This window comes from Periophthalmus magnuspinnatus, chromosome 23, assembly GCF_009829125.3.
Source record: "Periophthalmus magnuspinnatus isolate fPerMag1 chromosome 23, fPerMag1.2.pri, whole genome shotgun sequence".
NCBI lineage: Eukaryota > Metazoa > Chordata > Actinopteri > Gobiiformes > Gobiidae > Periophthalmus > Periophthalmus magnuspinnatus.
The window spans coordinates 12523548-12551459 of record NC_047148.1 but is presented as its reverse complement, the minus strand read 5'-3'; the positions used below and the strand labels follow the sequence as shown (position 1 = coordinate 12551459).

Below are 27912 nucleotides of genomic sequence, written 5' to 3'. Positions count from 1 at the left end.
GCCTCAACACCAGCTCCTCGCTCCGTCCTAATATATGGATTCCAGACGGTGAAGACGTTTCTCTCAATGTGTTTTGACATAAAGCGTGACACGGAAAAAATTCCTCACTTCTTTTTGCCAAGGTTTTTAAACTTTTGATTAATCTCCTCGAGCAAGCTGTTGGAGGTGAGGGACCCTGTCTTCTTATATTTAGCATGTTTGTGATCTGCCTAAAGGTGTTTGGCAGCTCATTAACAACAGCCCTATTCACTTCTCTGCTCTATTTTTCTTTATTTTTACAGCAAATACAAGTCTCCAACCTCTATTGATCAGACACTGCAATCTGTCTAGCATGCTAATGGCTTTGAGGAATGAAGCGATGGTGGCATTTTCTGTACTTAGCAGGAGCAGGTGTAGCGGTGTCCTTGCTAATAGCACCTCCATCTGCCAGCTAGTGATGCCAGATACTGGGACAATAACAGGCTTTGGACTCATGCTCTACCCAATTCATGCAATTTTTGTATTTATTTATTGAATGACTGGACTTTTTAATGTTTTACTTTTTTATTAATTAAAATAACCTGAACATTTTGCCATCGACTTCAATAAAAAAAACTCCCACTACAGGCTATTCCCTCGGGGTTCCGTGTCTGCCATGTACCAATAAAAAAAAAAAAAAAACAGATAATAACAAACTTACAAATGGTTAGGAAAGGCAATCCCTCCTTGAACATAAATGGGGGTCTGAGACATCATCTATCAACTCCATCCTCAGACCCAAATCAAAACAAACAAAACAACGGGGCTTGCCAGGATGCTAATAGGTGTGAAACCACTCATTAAGTGCTTGAATGATTATGCTAAGCAGGACTCACACAACTCGCCACAATGCACACTTGGTGTAGCTCAATAGACCTATCCTACAAACAGAAACAGTAAATGACAGGTGTTTTTAGTTTCAGTGTAGTTAGCTCTTCCTTTCAGACAGATATAAGGCAGTATCCACCAGTAATCTGACTAGAACTGAAGAACTGGTTTGGATGAGCAACAAAATGTCTTCACTTTTTGTCCCGTTGACAGATTTTATATTTTTTTCTTTTACTATGGATCAGACCTGGACGACTGAGGGATTACACAGACATCTTACATAATGGTAGCCAAGTTGAAACCAAAAGCTCCAACAATCTAGACCAGAGGTGTCAAACACATTCTCACCGAGGGCCACATCAGCAAAATGGCTGCTGTCAAAGGGCCAGATGTAAAGTAAAGGTAACTACTTTTTAAACTTGTTAATTAACTTATTCAAGTTACAAATATTGCATATGCACTTGCCTGGATTTAAAAAAAATATAACTGTAACCATCATACCTTTTAATTTACCCTGTCGAGGGCCACATAAAATGATGTGAAGGGCCACATTTAGCCCGTGGACCTTGAGTTTGACACATCTAGACTCTCCTGTACCAGCCATAGTGCAGTGAATATACCACAAACCGTAGACACTGGGAGTACTTATTTATTTTAATGTGACCTCTGTTGGTCAATGTGAGGAAAAACACGTGGGAACTCATTTGAATTGAAAATGCATATAAAACACTGATATAAAAGTTGCATAGCTTTTCATAATTTCACATGTAATTACTGCCTATGCCATGGACCACAACGTCTACATATCTACGCCGTATCTTATCTGTTCATAATACTTCCTCTCCACCAATCCCATGCTTCCAGTATTGTAGCAGTGGCACTTTAATTGTTGAGTTGTAAATCATAGTCCATTGTCAGGGAGAAAGTAATTATTTCCTCCTGTCTGAAGCTCCATGAAGCCTTACTTAACTCCTCTATTTAAAGATGATTTAAGCAGCATATAAACCCCACATGTACGCGCTTACTTCCATCTTTGCAAGCGTTTTATTCATATTAAATACTTCATAAACTGGTACACAACACTCAAATTGCATTTACATTCTGAACATGATATCCTCAAATGGAAATAGTTGCCTTAATGTTGCCAGTGGGGCTAACAGAGGATGTTTTTGTCTTGCCAACGGTTTTGGTTTGGCCTCTCTTGTCCCGTTGCATTTCTGACATGGTGAATGTATTAGCTCTCTGCTGAATAAGTCTTTTCCACTGAATGTATCCTATTCAATTAACAGTTTGTTTGCTTTCTGTCAGGTTTACGTTCTTGTGGTTACAATGATGCATGCTTCACTTACCGGGTGTATTTTGAGCTGAGTAAGTTGATTGAAGAATGTTGCATGTTATTACTATGGGGCACTTTCATCCTAATGAGCAGATTCATCACTTGTTTGGCAAACTACTTCTCTAAAGGCAATTGTGTGTGAGCAACAGTGTATCTTTTCTTGGACAAACTCAACTACCAATCAACCTAATCGTGTTTGCCATTAACTGGTTGTGAGTATGTGTTCGGGGTTGGGTCTGAGGTTACATGTACAGTCAGTAGTGGAGCGTAATGAAATAATAGCAGTAAAGTACAGTACTTAAGTAAACATTTTAGGTATACGTACTTTACTTAAAGGTCCTATATTACACATTGCCATTGAATTTGCATTATCTGGTTGCGAATACGTGTTGGGAATTGGTTCTGGGGTTATACATACAGTCCGTGATGGAACGTAATGAAGTAAAAGTAGTAAAGAACTGTACTTAATTATACATTTTAGGTATCTGTACTGTACTTAAAGGTCCTACATTACACATTGCCATCTAATTTCCCATTATCTGGTTGTGAGTACATGTTGGGGGTTGGTTCTGGGGTTATACATACAGTCAGTGGTGGAACGTAATGAAGTAAAAGTAGTAAAGTACTGTACTTAAGTACCGGTAAACGTTTTAGATATCTGTACTTTACTTAAAGGTCTTATATTAAACAAATTTGACTCTTGTGAGCTTTAACCCATGTTATAATTCTACCTCCTCAAAACATATCTGGAGTTGGGTTATGTTTCATTCACACATGTTTGAGTAATCTTAGTTCATTAGTCAGTGTTGTGCTGTACCTTTTACCTTTAGTTTAGTAGAGATCGGTAATTCCAGGTCTGAAATCATCCAGATGATTCTAGTAAAAAGTGTACGGAGTTTAAAAACACAATGGAGCATTCCTTGTATTACCACATGACATCACAAATGTTTTTTTCCTCCACAACACACTCCGGGTATGTTTGTGATGAGGAAGCAACATTATAACATCTTATAATCTGATAATGGCATGATTAAGTGGATACTTTTTACTTCATAACATTTGACAGCAGGTATCTGTACTTTTTACTCCACTACATTTATTTACTACATTTATTATTTTTGAGACATGGTGAAAAGGCTGGGGGTTTATTTTAATACATACGCAGTTTGAGCAAATAAAAATATACAAATAAAAGCAGCTAGGGGAAAAAAAATCAGTCATTTGTTTCTGTTGAACAAAATTCAATACAAATCTTTGTCAAAATCACTACATTTGAAGCTTTATTAGATCTCAAAATGTACTCCTTAAGTAAATGTTTAAATGGGTACTACTTTTAGTTAAGTAGATTTTTTCTTGCTTTTACTTTTACTTGAGCATTTTACGGTGTCTGTACTTTTACTTAAGTAACAAAACTGAGTACTTTTCCATCACTTCATACAGTATTTTTCAACATTTCCAGGTAGTTAGTCAGGGTAGGGCAAATGTATAACTGTCATAATTTTCAGTAACATCAATTCGTATGTATGTCTTGTGATTCAAATGTTCCTCACCCACGCCTAATATTGGTCAGCCTTCCTCATACTCAGCGAGAGAGGAAGTGAGTTATAGATTTAAGCAATCACAGTGTAGTACGGACAGTCAGAAGAAGCACATGACTGTATTTACCTTTTAGGCAATAAATAGAAATTGTGACAAAATGGAAATCCAAATCTGCTTCTTAGAAAAGTGTGGCATTCATTTCACCATAACAAGCTTCCCACTCCTGGTTTCACTATTTCCATTCACAACAATGAGTCTGGATAACACCTTCTGATGACACCAACTTTTCTCTGGTATCCATATTCCCATGACTCATCTCTGCCCGAGCTGTTAGGACCTGTTGGCTTAAGTCTTCTACCACGTGCCTGCTGTGTTCACTGTCCACTTGTCTTTAAAGTCTTCCTTCCCTGCAAATCCCTGCTCTGGTCTTGTAAAAGGTGAGGAGGTCTCCACTCATGTCTATTTGATGACATTGATGAAGCACGGGGTCAGGCCTGTGTGTGCCTGACCTATGGGACCAGCCCTGTGCCTCAGTGTGAATCTCCCCTCTGATGTTTAAGGCCGTACATGCTAAAGCCATCCAGCCGCTGTCTAGTTAACAGCGGGTGGGAGGGAGATGGGAGGAGGAGGAGGAGTAGGAGTGTGCGTGTGTGTGTGTGTATGTGTGTGTGTAATAGGACACCCGCCTTCTCAATGCGTTTCTCTGTGCTCTCACTCAGTCCTGTCTGCTCCCCAAAGCACTCAGATGGACTAGCCACGATATTTTTTTTTTTCTTTATCTGGAAACGGGACGATCCCATTTAGGAATAACATAGCCAGAGTTACTTCGATGCACTCAAGACTCTGCAGGGTGGAGGAATTTTCTTAAGAGGTAAGACTTGTTTGGGAGAGTGTGGCTATATTGACAATTTTCCTGCAGCTGTCTTAGAACACATGTTGGGTGTTTGACAGGTGCACTATAGCAGCAAATGATTTCGGGGAAAGTAGAGACAAATAAAAAACAAATAAGCCATGTTAGACTTTTATAGTATTTCTTTAGCTAAATAAGCAATTTCTAAGTGAGGTTATAAAATCAGCCCGAGAAGACTGTCATAGTGATACAGTGACGAAATGAATCACAAGGTGTCAATAACTGTGATCACAGGATTCCTGTTTGCAGTGTAAGTTAATAGGTTGAATTTACAGATGAACACATCACACTTCTATGCAAGCCTGGTTATGCATGTTGTGCATGTGAGGTGTATAGTGTCTATAACAAGTGAATGACAGGGAGCAGTAGCAACACATGGGAGGTGAAGCTTTTGACATCATACTTGTAAATGAACAGTTAATAATCTTTGGGGAAAGATCAGCCTGTAACCTGTAATTTTGGTTTAAATCTCTCTAAATGTGTTTTATTCATTGCCTTCTAACACTCCGGGTGATCAGCTTTCTAAAATTGCTCATTAACATTGCAGAGTTTACTGGCAGTGGTGCACTTTTTCCATGATATAGCTATTTAATATTTCTCTTTTAACAATAATAGAACTTGAAGCACTTTGAAACAATTTTGGTGAGATCATTTATGTGGATGATGTTTAAGAAAGCCAAATTCACAATAGTATAAAAGCAGTTTAGAAACATAGAACTCCCTTGATAATGATTCCTACAGCTGTAACTTCAGTGCCTCCAGCTACCCCATGCTAACTCTTTTAGCCTCTTTTGTATAATATCATATTATATTAATATTAGCTCATTATTATAGACAAGTTTATATGCCAGATGTGGTGTTGGCTTCTGTCATAGGAATCAAATGCCTCACCCTAGAAGGCAGTGTTAGATCTAGAGTGGAGCTTGACCCTTCTGTGCAAGGCAAAAGCTCCAAATGATCACATTCTTAGGAAAAAACAACAACATTAATTTTATTTTAAAACAAAAGTTGGTAAAAACATGACATAATGACTGAAATTCTCCATGAAGGCTTTGAAACTGCATGAACTGACACATACCAAGATATTGAAAGTGAAACAACTGTATTTTTTTCTTGAACATCTGTTTGGAAAGAGCTGGTGGACAGTGACAGTGCTGGAATGTGATCGCTATCTGTACTACCCTTTCTCTACCATTTCAAAAAAAATATCCCAAAGCACTACAACCACAGTATGGGACGTCTGTTAAGGATGCCTTTTGAAAACTTACCCTGTGAGAATGTGGACAGAAGCCAGAGCTGGACCCGTATGTCAGGACAGGGTCATGGTGGGTGAAGTTTCCAGGAGACACCCTGAGGTGCAGAGGGACCTGGAGAACTGTGAGAGAGGCATCCAGCAGAATAGACCCAGGCTAAAAGAGCATTTTTATATTTTATTTCTCTCAAGAGCTCCAATGATCTCCTTCTCTTTGCAGTTTCAACCTATGTGGTCTGCACCTGAGCTGTAAAAGTGCGCTACAGCTGTGTAGTGAAACTTTGCACTCTGCGATACAGCCCATTTGTGCCAGACACCCAAACAGGCCATTCCCCTCATCTATCAAAATACTGTATTGGCAAGAAACATACACTTTAACTGAGAAAGACTTAAAATTCACATAGCAGAAACAAACCATATACCCCTAGAAATATCAGTACAGTACTTTCTGTTCAGACTTTTGTGTAAGCATGTGCAGTGGTCTACCTGCCTCTATCAATTATTGAGCTGGTTTTGTCTTGTTATGGAGCGAGCGAGAGGAGGTGCAGGACATGGTTTCTTCTGCTGCTCTTTTGTACAGATTTAACTCATTCATTATTGAGATGTGCGCTTCTGCAGGGGCTATGTAAGTGAAGCGTGTACGTGACATGTTAGCCTGCCATCTGTGTCATGACTTGCTTGAATCTACAAATAAAATATATATTCTCAGTGGCACTTTAATAGGAAAAAAACAATACTAAATGAACCAGTTTGCCCATTCTCATATCTGACCTCATGCATTTTCCAAACAAAAGTGCAAATGTGCAAGGTTGTTAGGAATTATGTTGACGATGCAATGTGTTTTTTCATATTATTATTATTATTATTATTATTATTATTATTATTATTATTATTATTATTATTATTATTATTATTATTATTATTATCACCATTATTATTTATTTATTTTATTATTATTATTATTTATAGAACCACTTTGTCATGTTGCACGGGTGTAACATTTTTGTTGTATCTTGTATACTCAATTACCTGCAGAGTACACAGATATATTTTAATGATTAGATGTACATGTATTTCTTCTGCTAAAATTTGTATTTAAGCATTTGTTTCTCATCTTATATGTTTTATCTCCTTTCCAGCTCTGACTGATTGCGGTCCGTGGCAGTGCATCATGGGTAGGCCGGAGGGGTCCACCATGACGCTCTCCCTCCTGGCTCTATTCTGTCTGTTGTCTGGGGGGGTCGGCCTCCTACAGCCTCAGCCCAGGGTCTTCCTTTCCTTTGAAGGTAAGACGTCACCATACAATCACATCTGTTCTCTCTAAAATATATATATATGCAAGGCTTAAGGCTGCTGTGTTTCTGTATGAAAGTGCATCGATGCCATACCACATGGTTTGCATTTTAATGTCAAACAAATGTTGGGTAATCAGGACTAACTCAATTCTACATCATTATGGAGTCCTACACAATTTGCATATTTTAAGAAACTTGGGCTGGATAAAACAGTTTGCGACATGCATTAAAAGTTATATGTGCGGACAGCTGTTTCTGATCAACCCCATGTATTGTCTTGTCCTGTGTTTTTATTACAAAAAGTCAATTCACAGTTGTAGAATGTGGTTCTTGTGAGCAGTGGCCCACCTCTGTTCCTGGTTAAACTTTCATCACGTTGCAGCACAAGGCAGACGTGTGGGTGTTGCTGCAGCTTCTGTTTTATATACTTTTGTTTTATTTCATTTCTCAGACAGAGAGGATTTTATGAATGTTTGATGCTCTGTGTGGAGGTGTGCATGCCTGTTTCGGTCTGCATGATTGACTTTCTGCTTTGGGAGACTGAACTAGCATTTTATTTTGTCTTTAAGTAAATCCAATAAATTGTACTGGTCTCTCACTATATTATATTATGACTATACCAGCAGAGATAAGAGAGAGAGGCACTGTTTGTGTTCTGTCTCCAGCATGATAAACGTATTCCATAGGGGAGTGAAGCACAGGTGGTTTGGTAGCTTACAGTTACTCATATCAAAATATGTTCACTATAGAACAGTATGCTTTACATTTAAACCATGTGTTGTGGTTCTGTCGTAGTGTTGATGACAGAAACACAAATCAGGGCAAAGGCTCTGAGGACGCTCTCATACTGAAGCTGCATTCTTTGTCTTCTGACATTTCTTACTAGACACAAATGTTGCTGTACCATAATTCAAGCCTCATAATAAATGTTCAAAACGGAAACATTCACTTCAACAATAACTTCTATGGGAAAAAAATATATATACAGTGATTTTTATTGGCCTTTTATGGAACCTTTTAGAATAGTGTTCCCTCATCCTTAGCTTACTCATGTTTGAGTAATCCTGTATTGGCCTGCATTTTTTTTTTTCCACCTACCCCCTATTTCCACCCATTACTCTGCACAATAATTTTAAAAATTCAGACTCCGGGTCAAACATACTGGGGTCACAAATGTCACATAGATATTTATTAGCAATAAAAACGCATGAATAAAAAATGTGGCCTGCTGTGGTGAAATGCCTCCATGAGGCGGGGCATCCCAGTTCTGCAGTTTGAACAGAAATACGATCCATGTTCAGTTGCCCTGGCATTCTGGTGTTGTATATGTCTATTTTTCCACTTTATTTTAATGTATGCCCTTATTTTTATTGTATCATAGTTTATATTACATTCTTTGTTTGATGTTGCACCATAACATTTGTGAGTTTTTTTCACTGACAATGGCAATAAAACTTGATTTTGACGAAGTCAATGGACCTGTTCCCATTATTAAGCTGTTATAAATCAACATCACAATTTATAATTAACAAAATGTGTAATATATTTGTAAATATAATGAAGTATATTATATTTTAAAAGTAAATACCCCAAAATGCATTTTATGTCCTTTATTTCTTCCTTTTATATTTTATATACAAGTAACTGTTGTACAGTTTAAAACACGTGGCAGCATTATGTAGTGTCGTCATTAGTGAGTGTTTATGATCAGGATCATTTAACCTCATCAGTGCTCTGTCTCTCTCTCCCTCTCTTTCTCTCTTTCTCCCTCTCTCTCTCTCGGTGCTCTGGCAAACGTCCAGCACTAACAGCGCTGACGACTGTAGTATACAATACGTACAGTGCGTGTCAAACAATAAAAGTTTATTTAAGTCAATGCTCCTCTAAGTATACTTGGCTCAGTATGGCTAAGATCCCAGATGAGATAACCTTTATAGGAGGTGAGTGATTAATTTGATATGTGCTCTGTAATGAGTCCTGCCTGACAGTGCAACGAGCCACAAGGGCTTCATTTAAAAAGACCAGGTGCCCAGATGAAGAAGCAGACGACACGAGGGAGCGGATACGCAAGATCCCAGTGCCGCTGCATGTTCTGGAGGACCCTCAGTGTGCTTCATTACGTCCACTGTAACAATCATAGTCTTCACAGCACTGTTACATGTGCTGCTGCTTGTGCTGAGTCTGTCCATGTCTGACAGTGCAGACCCATTGAGGGCACACTGTACACTCTGCATTCCTTCACTTGATTGCATTTTAGCGGTAACCTTTTTATGCTGAGTCACCCCCAGTGCCATGTGGTTTTCTTTTTATCCTTGGCTCTGTGAATTGTAAAGGTTAGATGACTAGCTGCCCCGGTTAAAAGGAATTTTCCATTTTTGGGTACAAGTAGCAAATTGAATTATTATGGAAAAAACACATCACTTTAAATGAAAGTTGTTATGTCTAGCGTACATGGACTTGATGATGGAGTTTAATAATTCGACTTCTCGTTATATGACATAGCTTTACGATCAAAAAAATAAATACATTATCTGTTGAGTCTACAAATGCAACCAGGAACAAACTTAATCATATCACCAAAGAAAGAAAAGAAAGGTTGTTAAATAGCCCCATTTGTGTTATTTTACATATGGGTTTACAGTGTTAAATCAGTGATTATATGTGATTAAAGAGAATCCAGTCAAACAAAAGCGTAGATCCCTCACCGTCATGCTGGGTCAAGTATAACGTTTACATCTATGTGAGTTTCTTAGGGGTTATTTGGTTTGAGCATCTCAGCATCTACTTTTTGATGACTGTCTTATTTTCCCGTCGTCCTCTGGGAATGACCTTAGGTGTAACGTTATTATTCTTCCAGAGCAACTTGATGAAAAGAAATCAATGGGCAAAGCATTTGATCGGTTCAAGGATGCTCAAGGCCAAACGTAAATATGCTCACTCAAATCAAGGCAATGGCCAAGATCAATGAGCAATTGTGTAACCACGGGAACTTTATTGAAAGAAAATCAACTTTACTCTTACATGGAGTCCTCTCAATACAAATGAGATACACAATATACGCACTTCTTATTTCAACCGTTGACGTTGTCGGAGAGTGTGGCATTTGTTATTTAAAGTTATATATCTTAGAAATTAAAAACGATCTTAAAAAACAAAATGACCTCCTCACCTTTCTGACACTGCCACTTATAAAATGTCTGACAGTGCAGCAGGGCCTTTTAACCTGCACTTGATCCTGGCAGGTTGAAGTTTTAACACAGTGTTCCTGAAGCCATTCCCCGTGTGTCTAGTAAACACATCAAGTTCAAGGCCTGACCCATATCTCCCTGTGGGCTCTGCAGCACCTCAAAGTCTGTGTAGAGCCCCTTTGACAGTTAAGCCAGAGATTTAGGCACTGGTGGAGTTATCGGCAGACTCTTCCAGCGCACAGGTGATGGGTCATAGCTGCCTCTGCTTTCAGGCGCTGTGTAATTGGTCGGTACTGCTTGCTGGTGACATGTGAAGCAGAGGCCAGGTGCTAATTGGGGCGAAGGGAACACAAACTAGCTGGCAGGAGGCCACGGGTGAGTGACAGGTTGTCATCTCCAGTTTCAGCCCCTAAAGGGAATATTAGGCAGAGCTTTAGCGGGTCAGTCGTGCAATCAAACACAAGCTGACAAGGACGGCGGTTTGCTGGAGAACACCTCACATGTATGCACGTATAATAGGTTTATATTCAATGATGGAAATGTTATTTTGTTCACTGGTTTGAGCTGAGAGCATGCATGGATAGTGTTGTTCAGACAATTATGGATTTGGTCAAACAAATCGTAGAGAACCAAAATAGAGTTACAGGCCTCATTTACAAAAGTTATTTCCTGAAAATTGGAGATTAGGACTCAAGGGGCCGACCCAAAGTAACTCAAACATAATGTAATACAAGTGAAAATGTATCCAAGTGATAAATGTTACAAAAAAATATGTGTCTGCCTAATATTTTTGCTGGTTAACATTTAGGCTTATAGACTACTTTAATTTGATACATAGTTTTCACATTGGATCAAAATTGGACCTTAACCCTATAATGCCTGACCCCAGAAATAATGGACAGAAAATTCTGATTTCTTGAATCTGGGACCTTTATTTGACTCTTTCAAAGAATCTGAAATAAAAATGACAAAAAATTATTTGCAAATAGGTTTTTTCATTTGTATCATAAATGATACATTGGGCATTACATGCGGTTCTGGCGGTACAGCAAAAACATCAGTCTCTTTAGTCCCCTTTCTTCTTTTCTCTTTTATTATGAACAGTGGTAAGCATGAAAACAGCACCTAAGGCTGTAAAGAACATTGGCCTCTTATATTTTCAAACTGCTCCCTTTTCCAGTAACTTTTTCTTGTATTATGAACAGTAATAGGCATGAAAACACAGGTTTAGGCAATCTAACAAGAGCATCGGCCTCTTATTTTTTTCAAATTGCTACCTTTTCCAGTAATTTTCTTTTATTGTGACAAGTGATAATAACGAAAACAGCCGTTAAAAAGTGATAACAAGAACATCAGACTCTTAATTTTTTTTATAACTGTGACTGTTTTTGGTGACTTTTTCTTTTATTATGCCATGTGGTAATCATGGAAACAGTTCCTGTCCTTGTTCAGGCAGAGATGGACATTGCATTTTCCACAGCACACATGGGAAAAGTGTCCTGTGCAGTGCTTGCACCTTTGTCGCTTTTCCCAGGATGGGAAGTGGTCGACGATATCCCTTCTCACATCCGGTGGCACACTGGTTGATCGCCACCTCCTCTGTGATGGTGGTGTTGGTGATTGTGCTGGTGGGGAGTGCAGTGGAGGGCATACTGGTGGAGAAGAGAGTGGTCTGCCAACCCTGACTTTTGCTTTTCTTGCACTTATGAGGGAAAAGCCAACTGATGCCTGAAATCTTCTCAGGGGCATGGTGTTTTTCTCTAGGTGCAGTGCCTTCAGGTCTTGTCGGTACAGGGACCAAGCATTGATGAGTGCAATTGTGACACTATGCCACCAGATATACAAGTACCATCTTCTGGTTTTGAAGCTGTATTTGTACGGGGCAGACAGCATATCCAAAAGATCCACACCCCCCATGAATCTATTATAGGTTTCCACGATGGATGGTCTGGGAACCATGACATATTGTTTGGTCTTCCGATCCTAGATCCTCTTACATTGGGCATCTGAACCAAACCCATGAACATGTACATGCCAAGAACCTGCTCAATTTCTTTGACATTTGTGTTGACTGATTTCCCTTCCTTCTGCACACTGAAAAGGTTTGTTTGATCTGCAACCAGCTGTATCATGTCATCAGTGACAAACTGTTTGAAATACATGTAAGGTGTAAACTCACTCCTTTCTTCGATGCCTTCATCAGCACTCTCAATAAATGGAACATCTGGAGGGTCAAATTGTTCCTTTCTCCACCTGTACTCCTTCGTTTTCACTTTATTCTTTGCAGATTTATTTGTTCTTTTGGCCTGTGTTACTGTTGGACCTCCTTCTTCTGTGCTAATCTGGTCATCACTGCTTTCAACGTCAGCATCTGTATGTGCCTTTCTCTTCTTTTTTCTTTTCACTTTCCTTCTGTCACACTGTTTTGTTGCCTGTGACATTGTAAGACCTTCTTCTTCCTCTTCAAGCCCACCATCTAGAGTTTTATCATCCTCATTGCTACTATCAGTACTAGAGTTTTCTTCATCATAGTCTGCATTAGGAGTCCAATCTTTATCCAACACTTCATCGTCTGCAGACATCAACTCCTTTATGTCGCTTGAATTGCCATCAAGAAAGCATAGGACATCTTCAACACTGTACCGTTTAGCCATCTAAAGTAAGAAATGTAGGTTTATCAATTTTCGAGTGCAATTATTTGTTGTAAATATAACATTTCAGTCTGAAACTTGTGTAATTGATTGATAAAAACATTTTTATGATACAAAATCATCAATATAATGCATATTGCACCAAGAAAAGAAAAATAATGCTAATTGAGGGATTTACTGCCAAATTCCACTTTTTACCTGTAGTATCAAATTTGAACACAAATTTTATACACAATTTTACTACATACTAAAATGCAAAAAAATATGTAATTATAACTTGCTTCAACAGATTAAGTGTTCATGTTAGAATATTACTAAAAGTTTCAAAGAAAATGTCACTGGAAAATTGAAAAAATCACAATTTTCTTTACCTTGATCCAGTGAGTTGGGAACTACCTGAAGGCGGCCATCTTGGATTGTCCCATGCACTGTGTTATAATTGTTGTAGTGATAAAGCTATCCACCAGGGGGTAGAAAACATGTATCAGATGGGATACAAGAGGGTTTTGAGTGAAGTTTTTTACCATAAGGTAATGCACTAGGTCTCAGAAATTCTTGTATCAAATTTGATGCATTTGGCATTATAGGGTTAAAGTACTCTCTAAAACCTACCTCTTACAGTAAACAGCTATTGCCATCTGGACCACTGTAAGGCATTTTTTCATACAAACATAAGCAAAAGAAGCTTTGTTTAAGAACTTGAGGATTCTACTTCCATATGATTTCCATTACACTTGACTGAATATAGATAATTGGCTGCAGACAGTATAAATGGAAAAATTAATGAGATGCAGTAGATATCACATCATCACTGAGCCAATAATGGCATCAGTGCATATCTGGTGGTTACATACATAAGAGCTTGTGTGCTGTTTAAGCACTCTGTGTCAGGCTGGGAATGCAGACTATGTCTGTTGGATAGACAATCAGACGACTCTGTCAGTACGGGTCGCCCTGGGTGGTCTGTTTGCACTTGACTAACACCTTAAATTACCTTCTTCCATATTTATAGTATAGCATATATATGACTGCATACTGCACACACAAAGCTCAGGTTTTCAAGAGGTGCAAGGTGACCATCCTGCCTGGACATTAGCCATTTTTCTCTTTAAATGGGCCAGAGCGTTTCCAGGATTTTGCATTTTATTGGGCTGATATTTGACAAGGGTCCAGCACAGAGTTGGTAAAGCGCACTCACCCAGAACTCCACACAAAGGCTCTTACATTGTATAGACAGGAGCCATGATATTTGGCACAAGGTCTGAGGCCAGGGCCGGAGCCCTCTCTGCGTTGTCTAAGGAGATGGGTTTCAGAGAGGCGGTTTAAGCTCTTGCCTCAATATTTAGTGTGATGGGTGACTGTGGTGTTCCCATTGGCTGCCCCTGACAACCGCAGAACAAGCGCCTCAATGTGATTTGTGTAAAGGACAAGTCTCATTAGTATAGAGTTAATTTATTCAACTCTTTCAGGTCTGAGGCCAATTGATGATGTTGTGGATTTGCATTATGACTGTAAAGCAGGGGTGTAATTGGCTCACTGTTCGCTTGTCAAGTGTTAATTAGGTGCAGGGACCTTTGGCCAGTATTCAGTCAAAAATAACAAACAGTTAAAATTTGTTTGTATCAGAGTCGAATGATTTTACTATAGGAGCTTACTTTGTTACTAAAGTTAAGGCATGAAGAGGTAAGGAGATATATGAGAAGAAAAAAAAAGGAACATTAATGTACCTAAGTCATATTAGAGAAATGTTGTGTATATTTTGAGTTTACATCTTAGTCAAAGAAACAGCATTCCTTAAAATTAGAATTAGACTCACCACACTGTCCCTGCACTTCCAGTCCACTGAACTTCAACAGCTACTTCTTCACATTGGAGCTGCATGGTGACATTAGAACAGCTATTGTTAAACTTTTTCTAAGAACTGGGTGGAGTAGAAGCATGGTATTCCGTTTAATCCTCAGCACTGAAGTAAAAAGGTCATTTTGTACAATTTTAGGCCTGTTTTGTAGAAATGCCATGAGAGCAAAACACCAGAGAGAGACTGACACATACTTTTCACACCACCAAAAACGCTGCCCTATTTTTGACACTTTTTAATTGCTGTTGTACACAAGTAAGTCACAATAATAGGTCTTTTATGAGGCTATTCCACTTTCACCATAGTCAAATAAAAGAGGATGCTATTTTTACTTGCATGTGGCAGAGTGGTTAACATACACTTGAGCTGTGTGGAGCTTTCAAGTCATCACTGTGGCTCTCCCTAATTTTATCCCACTGTCCACAGACTTGCATATGAATGTCACAATGCTGAATCAAAAATTGCTCTTTGCAAAGTGGCTTCAAGTGGAATTCTTGACGTTCGGTGCTGAAATCTAACTGTATATTGTCCAAGTTTCAAGCTACCAGTCCTATCAGATTGACATTTGATATTTTGATTGATTCATGCATGTTTTAGTAATCTTGTATTGTCATGTATTTAAGTGTCATGTATTCCACCTAGACCATATGTGTCAAACTCAAGGCCCGTGGGCCTTGAGTTTGGGGCCCGTGGGCCTTGATAATACATATGTACAAAAATTAACGGTGCTCAACAAAAAACTAAGCAACCAAACTTAAGCAACTGAAACAAAAGCCACGTGTACTCTGGCTACACAGGTGTTCCCCGTCTGTCTAATTGGCCAGACTAATATACTTCCCTGTACTGGAAGCCCCTCCCCCGGTCTACTCCATCTCTTGTCCAGGGGGCGGTGGGAGTAACATAAACCTATATTGCATAAAAACAGCTCTCGGGCCCGAGTCCTTTACCAAAAGTGTTTAACTAAACAAACTATAAACACTTAATTCCGGAAATGAAAATATACAAGACATTAACACAAAGAAATAAACAAACTTAAATCAGTTTTTCCCCCTCCACATGGTCCGGCCCACGACCCCACTCAAGCCTATAAAATGGCCGACATAGGGCACGCCCCCTCTTTGTCTGGACCATGTGGAGTTGCAGGTAAGAGGATTATTGACTGAACTGAATAGACACATTTAACTAAATAAAATATATTTAACTAACAAATGTGTGGTGCTTTAAACTGATAACAAAACAAAACAAACCCGGGATAGTTCTATTTCGTTGAGTATTGAAGTTATTGAAAATGAACAAAGATGTGCAAAACCAAATCATAATACTATTAAAAAGGGACAAAGGCCCACTTTGTCACATACCCAGACATATTTTTTACATCTGTGCAAATACATATGTAATATTTGTAATTTGAATTAGTAATAAATACAGAAATAGTTAATTAACAAGTCGAGAAGTACTTAATTTTATTTTAAATTACATCTGATTACATTTATACTACATTACAGTTACATCTGGCCCCTTGAGGGAAACCATTTTGCCGATGTGGCCCTCAGTGCAAATCAGTTTGACGCGTCTGACCTAGACCCTATCTCCACTCACTGCTCTGTACTTACTTCAAAAATGTCACAGAGCACTCTCTCAACCAATAAAAAATAAATATAAATAAATATAAATAAAACACATAAATAAAAATCCACAGCTTGGTTAAAAGCAACATAAAATAATTATCTATGCATGTATGTTACAGTTTGATGCTAAATACAAGGAAAAATCTTACTTAACTTAAAAAGGGGGTATTATACGAAATCGACTTTAGCTCTCTACCATGTTTTAATGTCAGTCCCTCATCAAAAACATGCCTGAAGCGGTTTTATATGTCATCTACGCATGTTTTAGTAATTTAATAATATCTTCCCGGCCTTATTCAAGCCCTCCTTATGGGCCTATGTCATCCATGCTCCCACATAAGAATTTGCCATAAATATACAAAAGCATGACTGTACACAGCAACTTGACAAACCTGACGCGATGTGCAGAAGTGTCATTAACAGGATGCACTCTGATTGTGCTGACGAGGGGTAGTGATTTAGCACGGAGAGCAAAGGAAGGGGGGACTAAAACATGTTAATGCCTTGTTTTTGGCAAATATAACACTGTCAAAAGAATAAAAGGTAACATGGTGATCTAAATGTGTTATGTGTTAACAGTTAACACCTCATAGACACGGAGCTTGTAAAGTGCAGTTATCACAAAGAACATAGTGAGAGCCCACCAAGATGCGACCCATAGCTCGGAATTTTCAGCTGTACCCCTGCTTACTTGTGACCTCTTTGGCATTCGTAAGCTTATCTGCTTTACCACAGCACACTAAACAAAGCACGTCCAGAATAAAGCCCGTGTCAGCTCTTCGTTCATCACCTTGTGCGTTGACTATCTTAGGTCCAATCAGCACTGAACTGCAGCCAAACCACAAGAGCTCCATGGGTCACAGCTCAAGGCCAAAGCCAGGAGACTGCTGAGAAGACCTGAGGAGCGGGTCAACCACCAACTGTTCACCGCTGGAACAGTTAAAGTACTTGGAGATGCTCGATATAAGATCTTAACTGTTTCTTGTTTGTCAGTCGTGAAAAGTAAGGATTTCCCAGTCTGAAAAACATCACGCACACCAGAATTACATAGACCTAAATTATAAGGTCCACAAACTGTTTTGTCTGTTATTCTCTGAGGAAAAATAGCATGAGTTCAACAATAAGGAATGTGCATAAACAGACAAGTATGAAACTGCTGCAAAAGTTCTTAACCGTTTACAGGGATGTATTTGTTGCATTTTATCAAGCTTCATTTTGTCATAGTTTTCATTAATATCATTTAAATAAAAAGGAACTAAAAGGTAATCATAATGGCTAAAACAAGTGCACAGGGTAACGACTAAAATTGGATATTTTCATAGAATAATAATAGCTAAACATGAATGAATGGCTTTTCCATTCCAGTTTTCCAATACAAAATACAAAATTAACCCTGCATGCTATTTTCAAAAGGGTAAAGGTGATGACACTGGAGGAATTAGCAGAGGTAGCATCTTGTATTGACATGTGTCGCATCAAAAGGTTACGCATGGACGTCATTGCTTGCGTACACAGACAGGCCCAGTGGTTATATTGACTGGCCTGCACTGCCTGTGCTGGCCTGCCTCTCCCTGTCCCAGAAGGAGCAGGTGCACCATCTGGCAGTGTGAATCTTGGGACGATACAGCCCATGACTCATGTGTTTGTGCGAGGCTGAGGAGACCAGAGCAGATACTGAGCCTGGAGTATTTCAACTGCAGAAGGTTTAAGTTTGTGAACGCCCCTGTACTGTCCCAGGACAGCAGCAGGCCAAGCAGAACTTCCTCTCCCACAGGGGAGTCAAAGTCTATCATTTCATCCCAAAAAACAAAACAGGGGTCAAAATAATGTTGTAGTTAAAACAGCCTAAAATGTGCATGATGCAATCGGCCGTCTGCTTCCAACGAGGTTGACTCAACATTGTGCTTGTTCTTAGTGTCAGTGAGGGAATTGTAAAACTCACTCTGTTTTCTAAACTCTATTCTCACATTTCTATTTACAGTTTTTATGGCATTTATAGTAGCTCCCCATTGTTTTTTTTAATCCCCAAATTGAGATATGTGTTCATTGAGGCCCAAGCACAAATGTGTAAGGGAGGGGCGAGTCAGTGACGTAAAATCATCAACAGAAAAGAATTTAGTTTGACGTAATCCAGTGAAGTTTGCTGTACAAATTCTTTTTGTAACCCTGAGCAAAACAACAAATTTGTCCGACGGGCTCCAAACTATCTGGCATCAAAAGTTGTTAAAGGAATTTACACAAGTCTCAGAGTGTGGCCGTGGCGAGCCTCTTAACGAAGCAGCCATTTTGAAAGCATAAAAAACATCATCAGATTTAAATAGACCCAAAGTAGCATTTGTGTATTCTGACGACCTGGACATACTAAAATTCTATGTTTAAATAGTGGAAATAAATGGGGGGCAGGTGGCACTAAAGAGCTCTGAGACAAATGTCAAACCATAGTTGATAGGCAGCTCTCCCACAGAAGCCTGACCTTCTGCTGCTGCAAGAGCCTTTTATTTCTGCTTGCAGTTTAAAAACATTTTATAAACTATTCTATATACTGCGGGAGCTAATTAGTTATATATTTCCATTCTGCCAGATTTGATCATATTTTATGTATTCCATTAAAGTGTGCACTGGACCTTGAACTTTAAATCTTTGGTGAAGTACAAGGACCAAACTTGAATCCTATCTGAGTAATTTGTTTACGTTATTAAAGTTCAACTCATTACTTGACCATAACATTTGGTGAAATCTGTTTACAACAATCTGAAAATAATATTACTTTATGTAATGCTACATGATGCTCTGAGAATGAGGATATAATCTTATCTTAGTGCATTTCAAGCAGAAAGATGTCATCTTTGTAGTGATTTGTAATCTTTGGTGGTTAGATTTTCAAGCACATTAACCACAAGGCAGTTTGTCTGTTTTTCATTAGTTGCAATAATTAAGATGATAGACTGGTCAGTACAATAGACATGTCTAATAAGAAGCAAAGATTCGTGGGAATGTGCCTTGTGCCTGAAGTGGTTAACTTGGCTTTATTTAAAGCTTATCCCACAGATGCCCCATACAACAGCCTGTGATCAGCGCCAAGAATGGCACTGAAAAGCCACTTCCCTTTAAGATAAAAGAGGCCAGTCTCAAAGCGTATGTCTGACAATAATGAAAATGTGACTTTAGCCTGAAGCACTAACGCACAACTGAGGGACCTGTTTGTTGATTAGAAGCTGAACACAAGAAGGTCAATAGAGAAACAGCATTGTGGTCCGCCCCCTGCTCTTAGCTCAGATTGGAAAAGTGATAAATATGCATGAGTTTGCCTGGGACTGGAAAGGCCTTTGATGGTATATGGTTGAGGGTTTTCTTTCTCTGGAGTAAATGGTCTCAAAATATCTACCATCTGAGCACTCCTGAATTGTGTCCGTGCTTTTATTGGAATTTTAGACAAAGTTTCACACTCGCCAAGTTACCATACAACATCCTGCCAAATTGTTTTTTATAAAATATTAGAACAGGACATGAACCATATATGGCGATGGTGTTTATGTATGAGTCTGTAAAGAGGAGCTGGGAGCTGATGTATATTTAGTGAGAATAACTCAGAAGAACGCAGAGGAGTTGTAGGGGTTTTGGGAGTACTCATACGTCTCCGGTCACTGCGCAAGGTGCACTCTGATTGCCCCCATGCTTCATTCCCAAAACTATTTTTTCACTCAAATTTAACTCAACTCATTTACATCAAACCATGTGCTCATGTCGTGTTGTGGTGGCACCTCCAGTTAAATGGGAATCCCGTTCACTTTAACATAGAATCTGGGAAAAACATCAACAATTGCACCAATTTTTTGGGAGACTTTAAAATGATTGTGTAGTCCTTATAGAACTTTGCTGTCAAGATCGACAGCCCCATGCAAAATAATACAACCTGAATGACAGTGGCACCCATGGCAACTTCTGGAATAAGGTGAATATTAGTAACCCAAAAACATGCAATCAGACCGATTTATTTACAAGTAAATTCAGTGTAGTTTAGCCACTAGTGCCTCCTGTTGTTATTGGAAGGGATTGCATTATTGAGTAATTTTGGTCATTGCAGTGGAAATGTAGCTAAGACGGGAATGTGAGGACACATGAGCATACGTTGAAAGATGAATGATTGATTTATTGGTGAATTTAGGCATGTCATTTGGCAGGATATTGGAGTAGAGCCTCTGCTTCTCCACAAACTGAGAAGAAGGTGGCAACGTGGACGCTCCTCCACCCTGGGGCAATCTTTTGGATGTCTTTTGATGATCATTGATTGGTTATTACCGCTTAAGATTTTCAGTATTGATAATATTCAGTTATGTGTCTCAGATAAAATGTCCCTGACCTGTGGGGTTCCCCAGGGACCCTTGTTGTCCAATCTCTACATGCTGTTGTTAGGCCAGTTAATATACAGCAATAATGTGTCCTACCACAACTACACAGATGACACTCTCTGTGTCTCACTGGTAGCAGGTGAATATGGACCAGTGGATTCACTCTGCCATTGCATCCAACAGATCAGTGTGTGGATGCAAAACTTTTTTCAGCTAAACTCAGATAAGACTGAAGTCATAGACTTTGGTCCACAAAAAAGAAAGTGTCAGCAGTCACCTCCAGTCCCTCTCCCTAAAACCTTCTGGACTTTAGACTTGGAGAGACTTATCCATTCATTTGTCTCCAGTAGGTTAGACTACTGTAACGGCCTGCTCACTGATCTCTCCAAATGAGCCGTAAGACACCTACAGTTCATCCAGAACACTGCTGCTCAGGGCCTGATTAAAATTAGAAAGTATGAGCACATAAGTCCTGTGCTCAGGTCTCTGCACTGGCCCCTGTGGCTCAGAGAATAGACTTTAAAGCAGCTCTGTTTATGTACAAATCTCTCCATGACCAAGCATCTCTGACATGTTAGTGCCATATGAGCCATCTCACACTCTGAGGACTTCAAGGACCAGCCTCCTGCTGGTGCCCAGAGTCAGGACTAAACCTGGAGAGTCAGCGTTTCAGTTTTATGCAGCTAAAACCTGGAACAGTCTTCCTGAAAATAGACAGGCCTCTACTTTGACAATGTTTAAATCCAGGCTCAAAACTGTTTTGTGTAGCTGTGCATATGATTGAAAGGTTTTTATTCTGCACTCTTCTCTTTTAACATTAATTTTATGATGATTATTTGTGATAATTTATGTTTTGATTTGTTGTACTGTGATTTAAATGTTTTTCTTATTCTGTAAAGCACTTTGAATCACTTTGTGTATGAATTGTGCAAATAAACTTGCCTTGCCTAAACAAGAGTATCTAAGTGAAGCTTGGTGTTTTTCTTGTGCAGTTAGGTTTTTATTGCAGATTCTGTTTATGTTACTTGATTTGAGGGTATGTTCTGAGCTAACTGATGTCAAACACTGTCTGATTTATTTTTCTATCTTTCTTTCTGCACCTCTCAGACCTCCAGACGTCAGACTCATTTGAACACTACAGTGTTTCGGACAAGGCCATGGACTACAGGATTCTGCACATGGATGAGGACCAGGACCGCATGTATGTGGGCTGCAAAGACCATGTTCTGTCTATGGACATTAATAACATCACCAGTGGCACGCTCAAGGTTAGCACTCTGATTACTGTAAACATGTGTTATATTTCACTATGCACTCTACTCAAAGAGAACACATGACAGCCAGCTTACAAAGTGCTACCATTTTGTTTTTGTGCACAATGTTATGCAAATGTGTGATGCATTAGTGATTATCAGGACAATTTGGGGTGATCCTGGAGAGTTGTAAAAACGCAGGAGCGGGTGCTGACTGATTGTTCATGCAGTGAAGGAGTTACGGCTGGTGTAATTGACAGGAATGAAGTGCATAAACAGATGGGTGAGCATTTAGAGCCCACTGGGGAGTGCTGCTCCGCATCCACTTTCAACCAACCAAAATGCCTGATGTATTCATTGAGCTGCACCTCTGGGCACCTCTGCCTGGTTAAAGAGCACACATTTTCCACACATGCTGCCACCAGGCTCACACACATCTGCTTTGTTCCACCATTTCTGTCCTGTACAAATAAATGTGATCCAAATCTTTCCATGGCACTGTCACACACTGCCTGTTTTTCTTACCAGGTGTTTTGGCCCGCGTCAAATAGTAAAATAGAAGAATGCCAAATGGCAGGAAAAGACCCCACGGTAAGTAAAAGCTCTCTTTGGTAAATTAAACTAAGTGGAGTTATCACATAAATGCAATTTGTAGCACTAGGCATATCTCTTATGCAGATGCCTAAACCTCTTCAGAATATATAGTTTTAATATGTATACATTTGTGATCTTCTCTGTTATTAAAAGCTATTAACTTAAGTATTGAAGGTTTGAATAATACATTTACTGTACAATATTTTACAAGGTCTGGATTTTGTTATATATATAATTTGGACTGGATGAAAAATATAGGGAATAGGGATATGTTCTAAAAAAAATAACCTTGTGAATGATCCACACTGTTCATTTTTGCAATAAGAATAATGGCTTAGTTGAGCACTGGTCATTGTTTCCCCACACTTCTACACAATCCGTGATATAAGGGAGAGCCAGTGAGTAATATAATGTAAGGAGTGCATCATGATTGAGAAATTGTTTTGGTTTATTTTTTTATGATTGAGAGGCTATTTTAGTTTTTATATGCCAGATGTGGGCTCTGCTGCTGCTGTCCATAATTACCCCTTGGAATTTATTCACAAATGCATTTTTAATTTGTACAGCCTTAATAATTATTTGTAATGAAGGCATGAAACATGAAAGACTGGTTTTCTGTCGATTCCTTGATTTGGATGGTGCATTATTATTAAAAACAGATAAAACATTAAACAACTACATAAAGACATTCTGCGTTGTGGGGCCATGAGTTCAAACTATTTTTACTCTTGCGTCTCTGTGCAACAAGGCCGTGCTGTTTCTCCGGCTCAGTGCTACATAGAAGAGAAGGTCTTTCCGCTCATGAATGTGTTCTGAGTCACTGCCCGCTGATACAAACAGATACAGTATTTGGGTGAGCCATCGCTGTGTGGAGCAGGCTACACCGCCATCTGTCATCCTGGGCATATGACTCATGATTGGTTAAGTTCACCTAAAATGTCCCTGAAATCTCCATTGATAAAATGTATTAATTTTTTCTGTTCTCCTAGTTTCCATAGACATAATTTTTCACTGTTGATTTAGTACTATTTAATATGAAAAATAGAATTGAATAAAGATATTACTTTAACACCAAAGCAGAGATATTATGTGATCTAAAATATATTAATTTAAGATATAACAGAGAGACAAGTACATTTTGTGTATCAGAAATGTGTTGAGACACACTCAGACTTGAGCTTGTTCACAGCAGAGTACAGCAGGATCATGATCTACAGCAGCTGCCGTTCATGGCCATGTTCCCGACAGCTCCCCTGATACTCCATGTCTCTGTGTTCTTCTCCTCCCCATTTCCTCCTGCCCGGGCTCTGGTTTGTGCACGATCAGGCCTAATTAGACTCAGGGTCCATCTCCGTCTGCTGCAGGTGTGGGTGAGGAGCAGAGACAGACAGAAACCAGGTCCACAGACTTTAAACTGTATCATGTATCATAAAAAGAGTCAGATTTGTCACAATTCTACTGGAGCAAAATGCAATTTTGAGATTTATTGTTTCCGTGTCACGTGTAAAGGGACATATTTATATCTTGGTCACTCAAATGTTACTGGAGCTCATATGCTGCAGGGTTTAATATTGATCCTTTTTATAGTGATCCTGACCTTTTGCGTATCTGTCTCTCTTATGTGTTTTGCAGCACGGCTGTGGGAACTTCATCCGTGTGGTGCAACCATATAACCGCACTCATATGTTCATGTGTGGTAGTGGGGCCTACAGTCCAGTCTGTGTCTACATCAACAGGGGCCGGAGACCAGAGGTGGGTGGGGCTTACTCTAAAGCTTCAATAAACTGTTTTTAAACCTGGACTAGACCAGAACTAGACTAGCACCAAGACGGAACTGGGATCAAACTGGGTCCAAACCAAGTAGGTGACAGTGGGTGAGCAGTGCCCCCACCCCCAACCCAAAAGCTGGAGGATTGATTCCCGCTCAGACCTGGTTCTATCGATGTGTCCTTAGGCAAGACATTTCATCCACATTGCCTTGTATGAAAGTTGTGTGCGTGAATACATGAATAATCGGTGTTGGTCAGATGCCAGTGGCGTGGATTGGCTTTTGTCAGTCTGGAGCAGCTGTGACTTACCACCGAGTACAGAGTGAGTGAATAATGACTGCAGTGTAGCGCTTTGAAAGACTTCCACAGGGCTGTAAAGCGCATAAGTGTAAGGCATTGTTATTATATTGTGTCGTTAGGCAGTGAACACATTCAAGGTTATGAATCCAAAGCCACAATCTCCTCATAGCATTAACTGCACTGCCTTTCTTACTTACAGTTTACTTGCAATTTATTTTAATAGAATGCAGAGTTTTCTTGATTTTCAAAAGAACCATTTTTTGCTCAGATGTGACTACATTACACAGCAACACACAATAATGAATGATCAATGCAGTAATAGTCTCTGTTAACTTATAAATACTAAGTTACTGAACCTGAGAGGGAGACGTTGAATGATGTTATGTGTTTTAACTGGCACTGTTGTAACGTTGAGCACCAAAACACACTCAGATCCTTAGTTTAGCCTTTTAGTTTGTCACTCATTATATCATTTTAACATATTCCACACTGAATAATGAAGTGACAATAACTTCCTCTATAAGTCAGCTCGTGGTTAACACCGTTCCAAACTATCTCTGTCAAACCACCTCCTGAACCACTTAAACACACATATTTCAGACACGTTTTCCTTAACAATCTGTCCCAGCTGACGTCAATGACATGACCATTTATGAGGCTCAAATCATCAACGGGCCGACCAAATGTATCAGGACTGAAAAGCTTTTGTACCATTTCCAATACTGTAAAGCCCAAATCTTCCTAAAGACAGAAAGCCACTTGGCAGCATCCCCGCTTCAAATCGAGGGATGTTCACCAAGCTGTTTTTGTAGAAAACTTCATTTCTCTGTAATGGAATGTTCTCTTTACTGTTCCATAAGGGAATGTAAAGAGGGTCTTGACTTCTCTATCTAAAACCTCAAATATACGACTAGGAAAATGTGAACAGCTCTACCTTAAGGGACATTTGGTTCCCTCCTAAAAGCAGTTTTATAGTAGTGAAGAGAAACCTATCTTATAAAACTGTCTGCTCAATACAACCTCTTCTCCTCTCTGTGACAGGAACAAGTATTTCACATCGACTCCAAGAGTGAATCGGGAAAAGGGAGGTGCTCTTTCAACCCTCAAGTCAACACCGTTTCCGTCATGCTCAGTAGGTGCTTTGTGACGCTTGCTTCCTGATATATGAGCGTTAAACTCCATAAAAAACACAGTAATTGAAACAGAATAGGCTTTTACACTTATTACTACTAAATCGACGAGCTCTACTTCATATCAGGACTGTTGCTAGTATTAATATCACCATTCCTCTAACTATTCATGGGTTTCAAGCAATGGCAGCAGTCCTCCATTGTTAAAACTACAACAGAATCAAATCAAAATAGTATATCTTATGTATATCTTGCCTGAAACCCATGAATAAAGTATATGTCTAAAGTTTAAAACATCTCTCAAACACATTCAGCATCAACTAACTAATATATTTCTGCCTTTAGACATCCCTGTCACTCCCTAAGATCTCAAGATGTGTATTTATGTCATTGCAACTGTCTTTAATCTCTAGTCTCTGTACTCACCCACACCTTCGCTCTATGTTTTATGTCTTTACTCCACCTCGAAATTAAGCCATTACGCACATTAAGGTCAATTGGTATTTGTTTGTAAAATAATAAAAATAGCCTGGGTGGTACTTAAGCTAAAAGTGGAAGTTGTGGACATCAAACACAGTTAATCTCTCCCCGTGGATTGGCTGCAGTGTCCTTTTCCGTGATTTCTTTGATGCGTGATTGGTTCAGAGGTGTAGGGTTGCTGTTGACAGGACTGGAGGAGACACATTGCACCTTCAGCTCCACTTTCTGACACCTGAGCAGAGCCGGTTAGGAGCAGCAGCCGTAGCAGGGGAAGCTCTGCCAAAATGCCCAGAGGAGAGGCAGCGTGAGGGGGCTCTGACGTAAAGGCGGGGAAGGGGAATGATAAGTGCAGAGGCAGTGATTCAGCAAGGAGTTTGTAGAGCAAAGGTGGCATAACTTCTGATCAGTCATACCTGTGTACTTCGGCAGCTGTCCAGGAACTTTGGAGTATCACACAAACTAGTAGAGGTAGTTAGAGCATTCGCCTGTCAACACAAAGTTTGCCAGTTCAGTCTCATCTTCCAGAGCTGTCCTTATGTTCTTGGGCACTGATTTTACTTACATAGTTTACGTAAGATGTCGTCGTGTCAGTCGTCCAGGTCTGATCCATAGTAAAAAAAAAAATTATATTCTGACAACTGGACAAAAAGTTGTAGGAGTGAAAAAGTTTTGCTGCTCATCCAGGCTATTTCTTCAGTTCTGGTCAGCTTATTGGTTATTACAACACATGAAATAGAAACGTTGGGTGCTTTATGTGCTTAATCAGAGCAACTGCTATAAACAAAACCGTTTATGCTTGGAGACTAGAGCCGTATACAGCCCCACGCAGCTGACCTGGGCTACACTTTAGACATATTTCTTGGGTGTGGTTCGGGTGTGTTGCTATGTGACATGTCAGAAGTGTGGACATGTGTGGCGTTGATGGTCTGTGTGCTGTCATCAGAGTGACCTTATGGCCGTGTCTGCTGCACGCTTCAGAAACTGCTCTCGTAACGCTGATCACATAAACACTTGGAGTCAGACTGAGAACAATGAAGCAAGACTAAAGGAATTGCAAAAGGCATCCAGTGAGTACAGGGCGTGCAAGAAGAAGGGACTGTTTGAGATTGTCTGAACGTTTGTCATCTGGATGCTTAAGTATGGTAGTCAGCTTCAATTACTCCTATTTGTACTGAATATGTCAATAGACACACTTGAGTGCTTTATGTTGGTGGGGCTAGCTCTTTTCAAAATAAAATATGAGTATGAGCAGACAGATCGTCTAAAACAACTCAATTGTCAGTGCTGATTGAACACAGGTGGAATATAATGCAAGCTGACTGCTATTTTTCCCTTGATTCAGATCAGGAGCTGTTCTCTGGGATGTACATTGACTTCATGGGAACAGATGCTGCCATCTTTAGGAGCCTCACCAAAAGAAACGCAGTGCGGACAGACCAGCATAACTCCAAGTGGCTCAGCGGTGAGTAAATGTAAACATAAAAAAATAGCGTCAGTTAGCTGTTTTGTTCACTGTAACCTAAAAAATCTGTTG

General features: G+C 39.5%; 1 protein-coding gene across 1 annotated transcript in view; it reads left to right on the top strand.

Moving 5' to 3' along the window:
- Window positions 1-4425: 4425 nt before the first annotated feature.
- sema3c (sema domain, immunoglobulin domain (Ig), short basic domain, secreted, (semaphorin) 3C) overlaps window positions 4426-27912 on the top strand; it is a 35741-nt gene continuing 12254 nt past the window's right edge. The window contains exons 1-7 of the mRNA XM_033988917.2: window positions 4426-4584; window positions 7030-7169; window positions 21960-22120; window positions 22634-22696; window positions 24332-24451; window positions 25810-25900; window positions 27721-27840. Of these exons, the coding sequence (XP_033844808.2) occupies window positions 7055-7169; window positions 21960-22120; window positions 22634-22696; window positions 24332-24451; window positions 25810-25900; window positions 27721-27840 (670 nt within the window). The 5' untranslated portion in view covers window positions 4426-4584; window positions 7030-7054. The remainder of the gene's footprint in view (window positions 4585-7029; window positions 7170-21959; window positions 22121-22633; window positions 22697-24331; window positions 24452-25809; window positions 25901-27720; window positions 27841-27912) is intronic.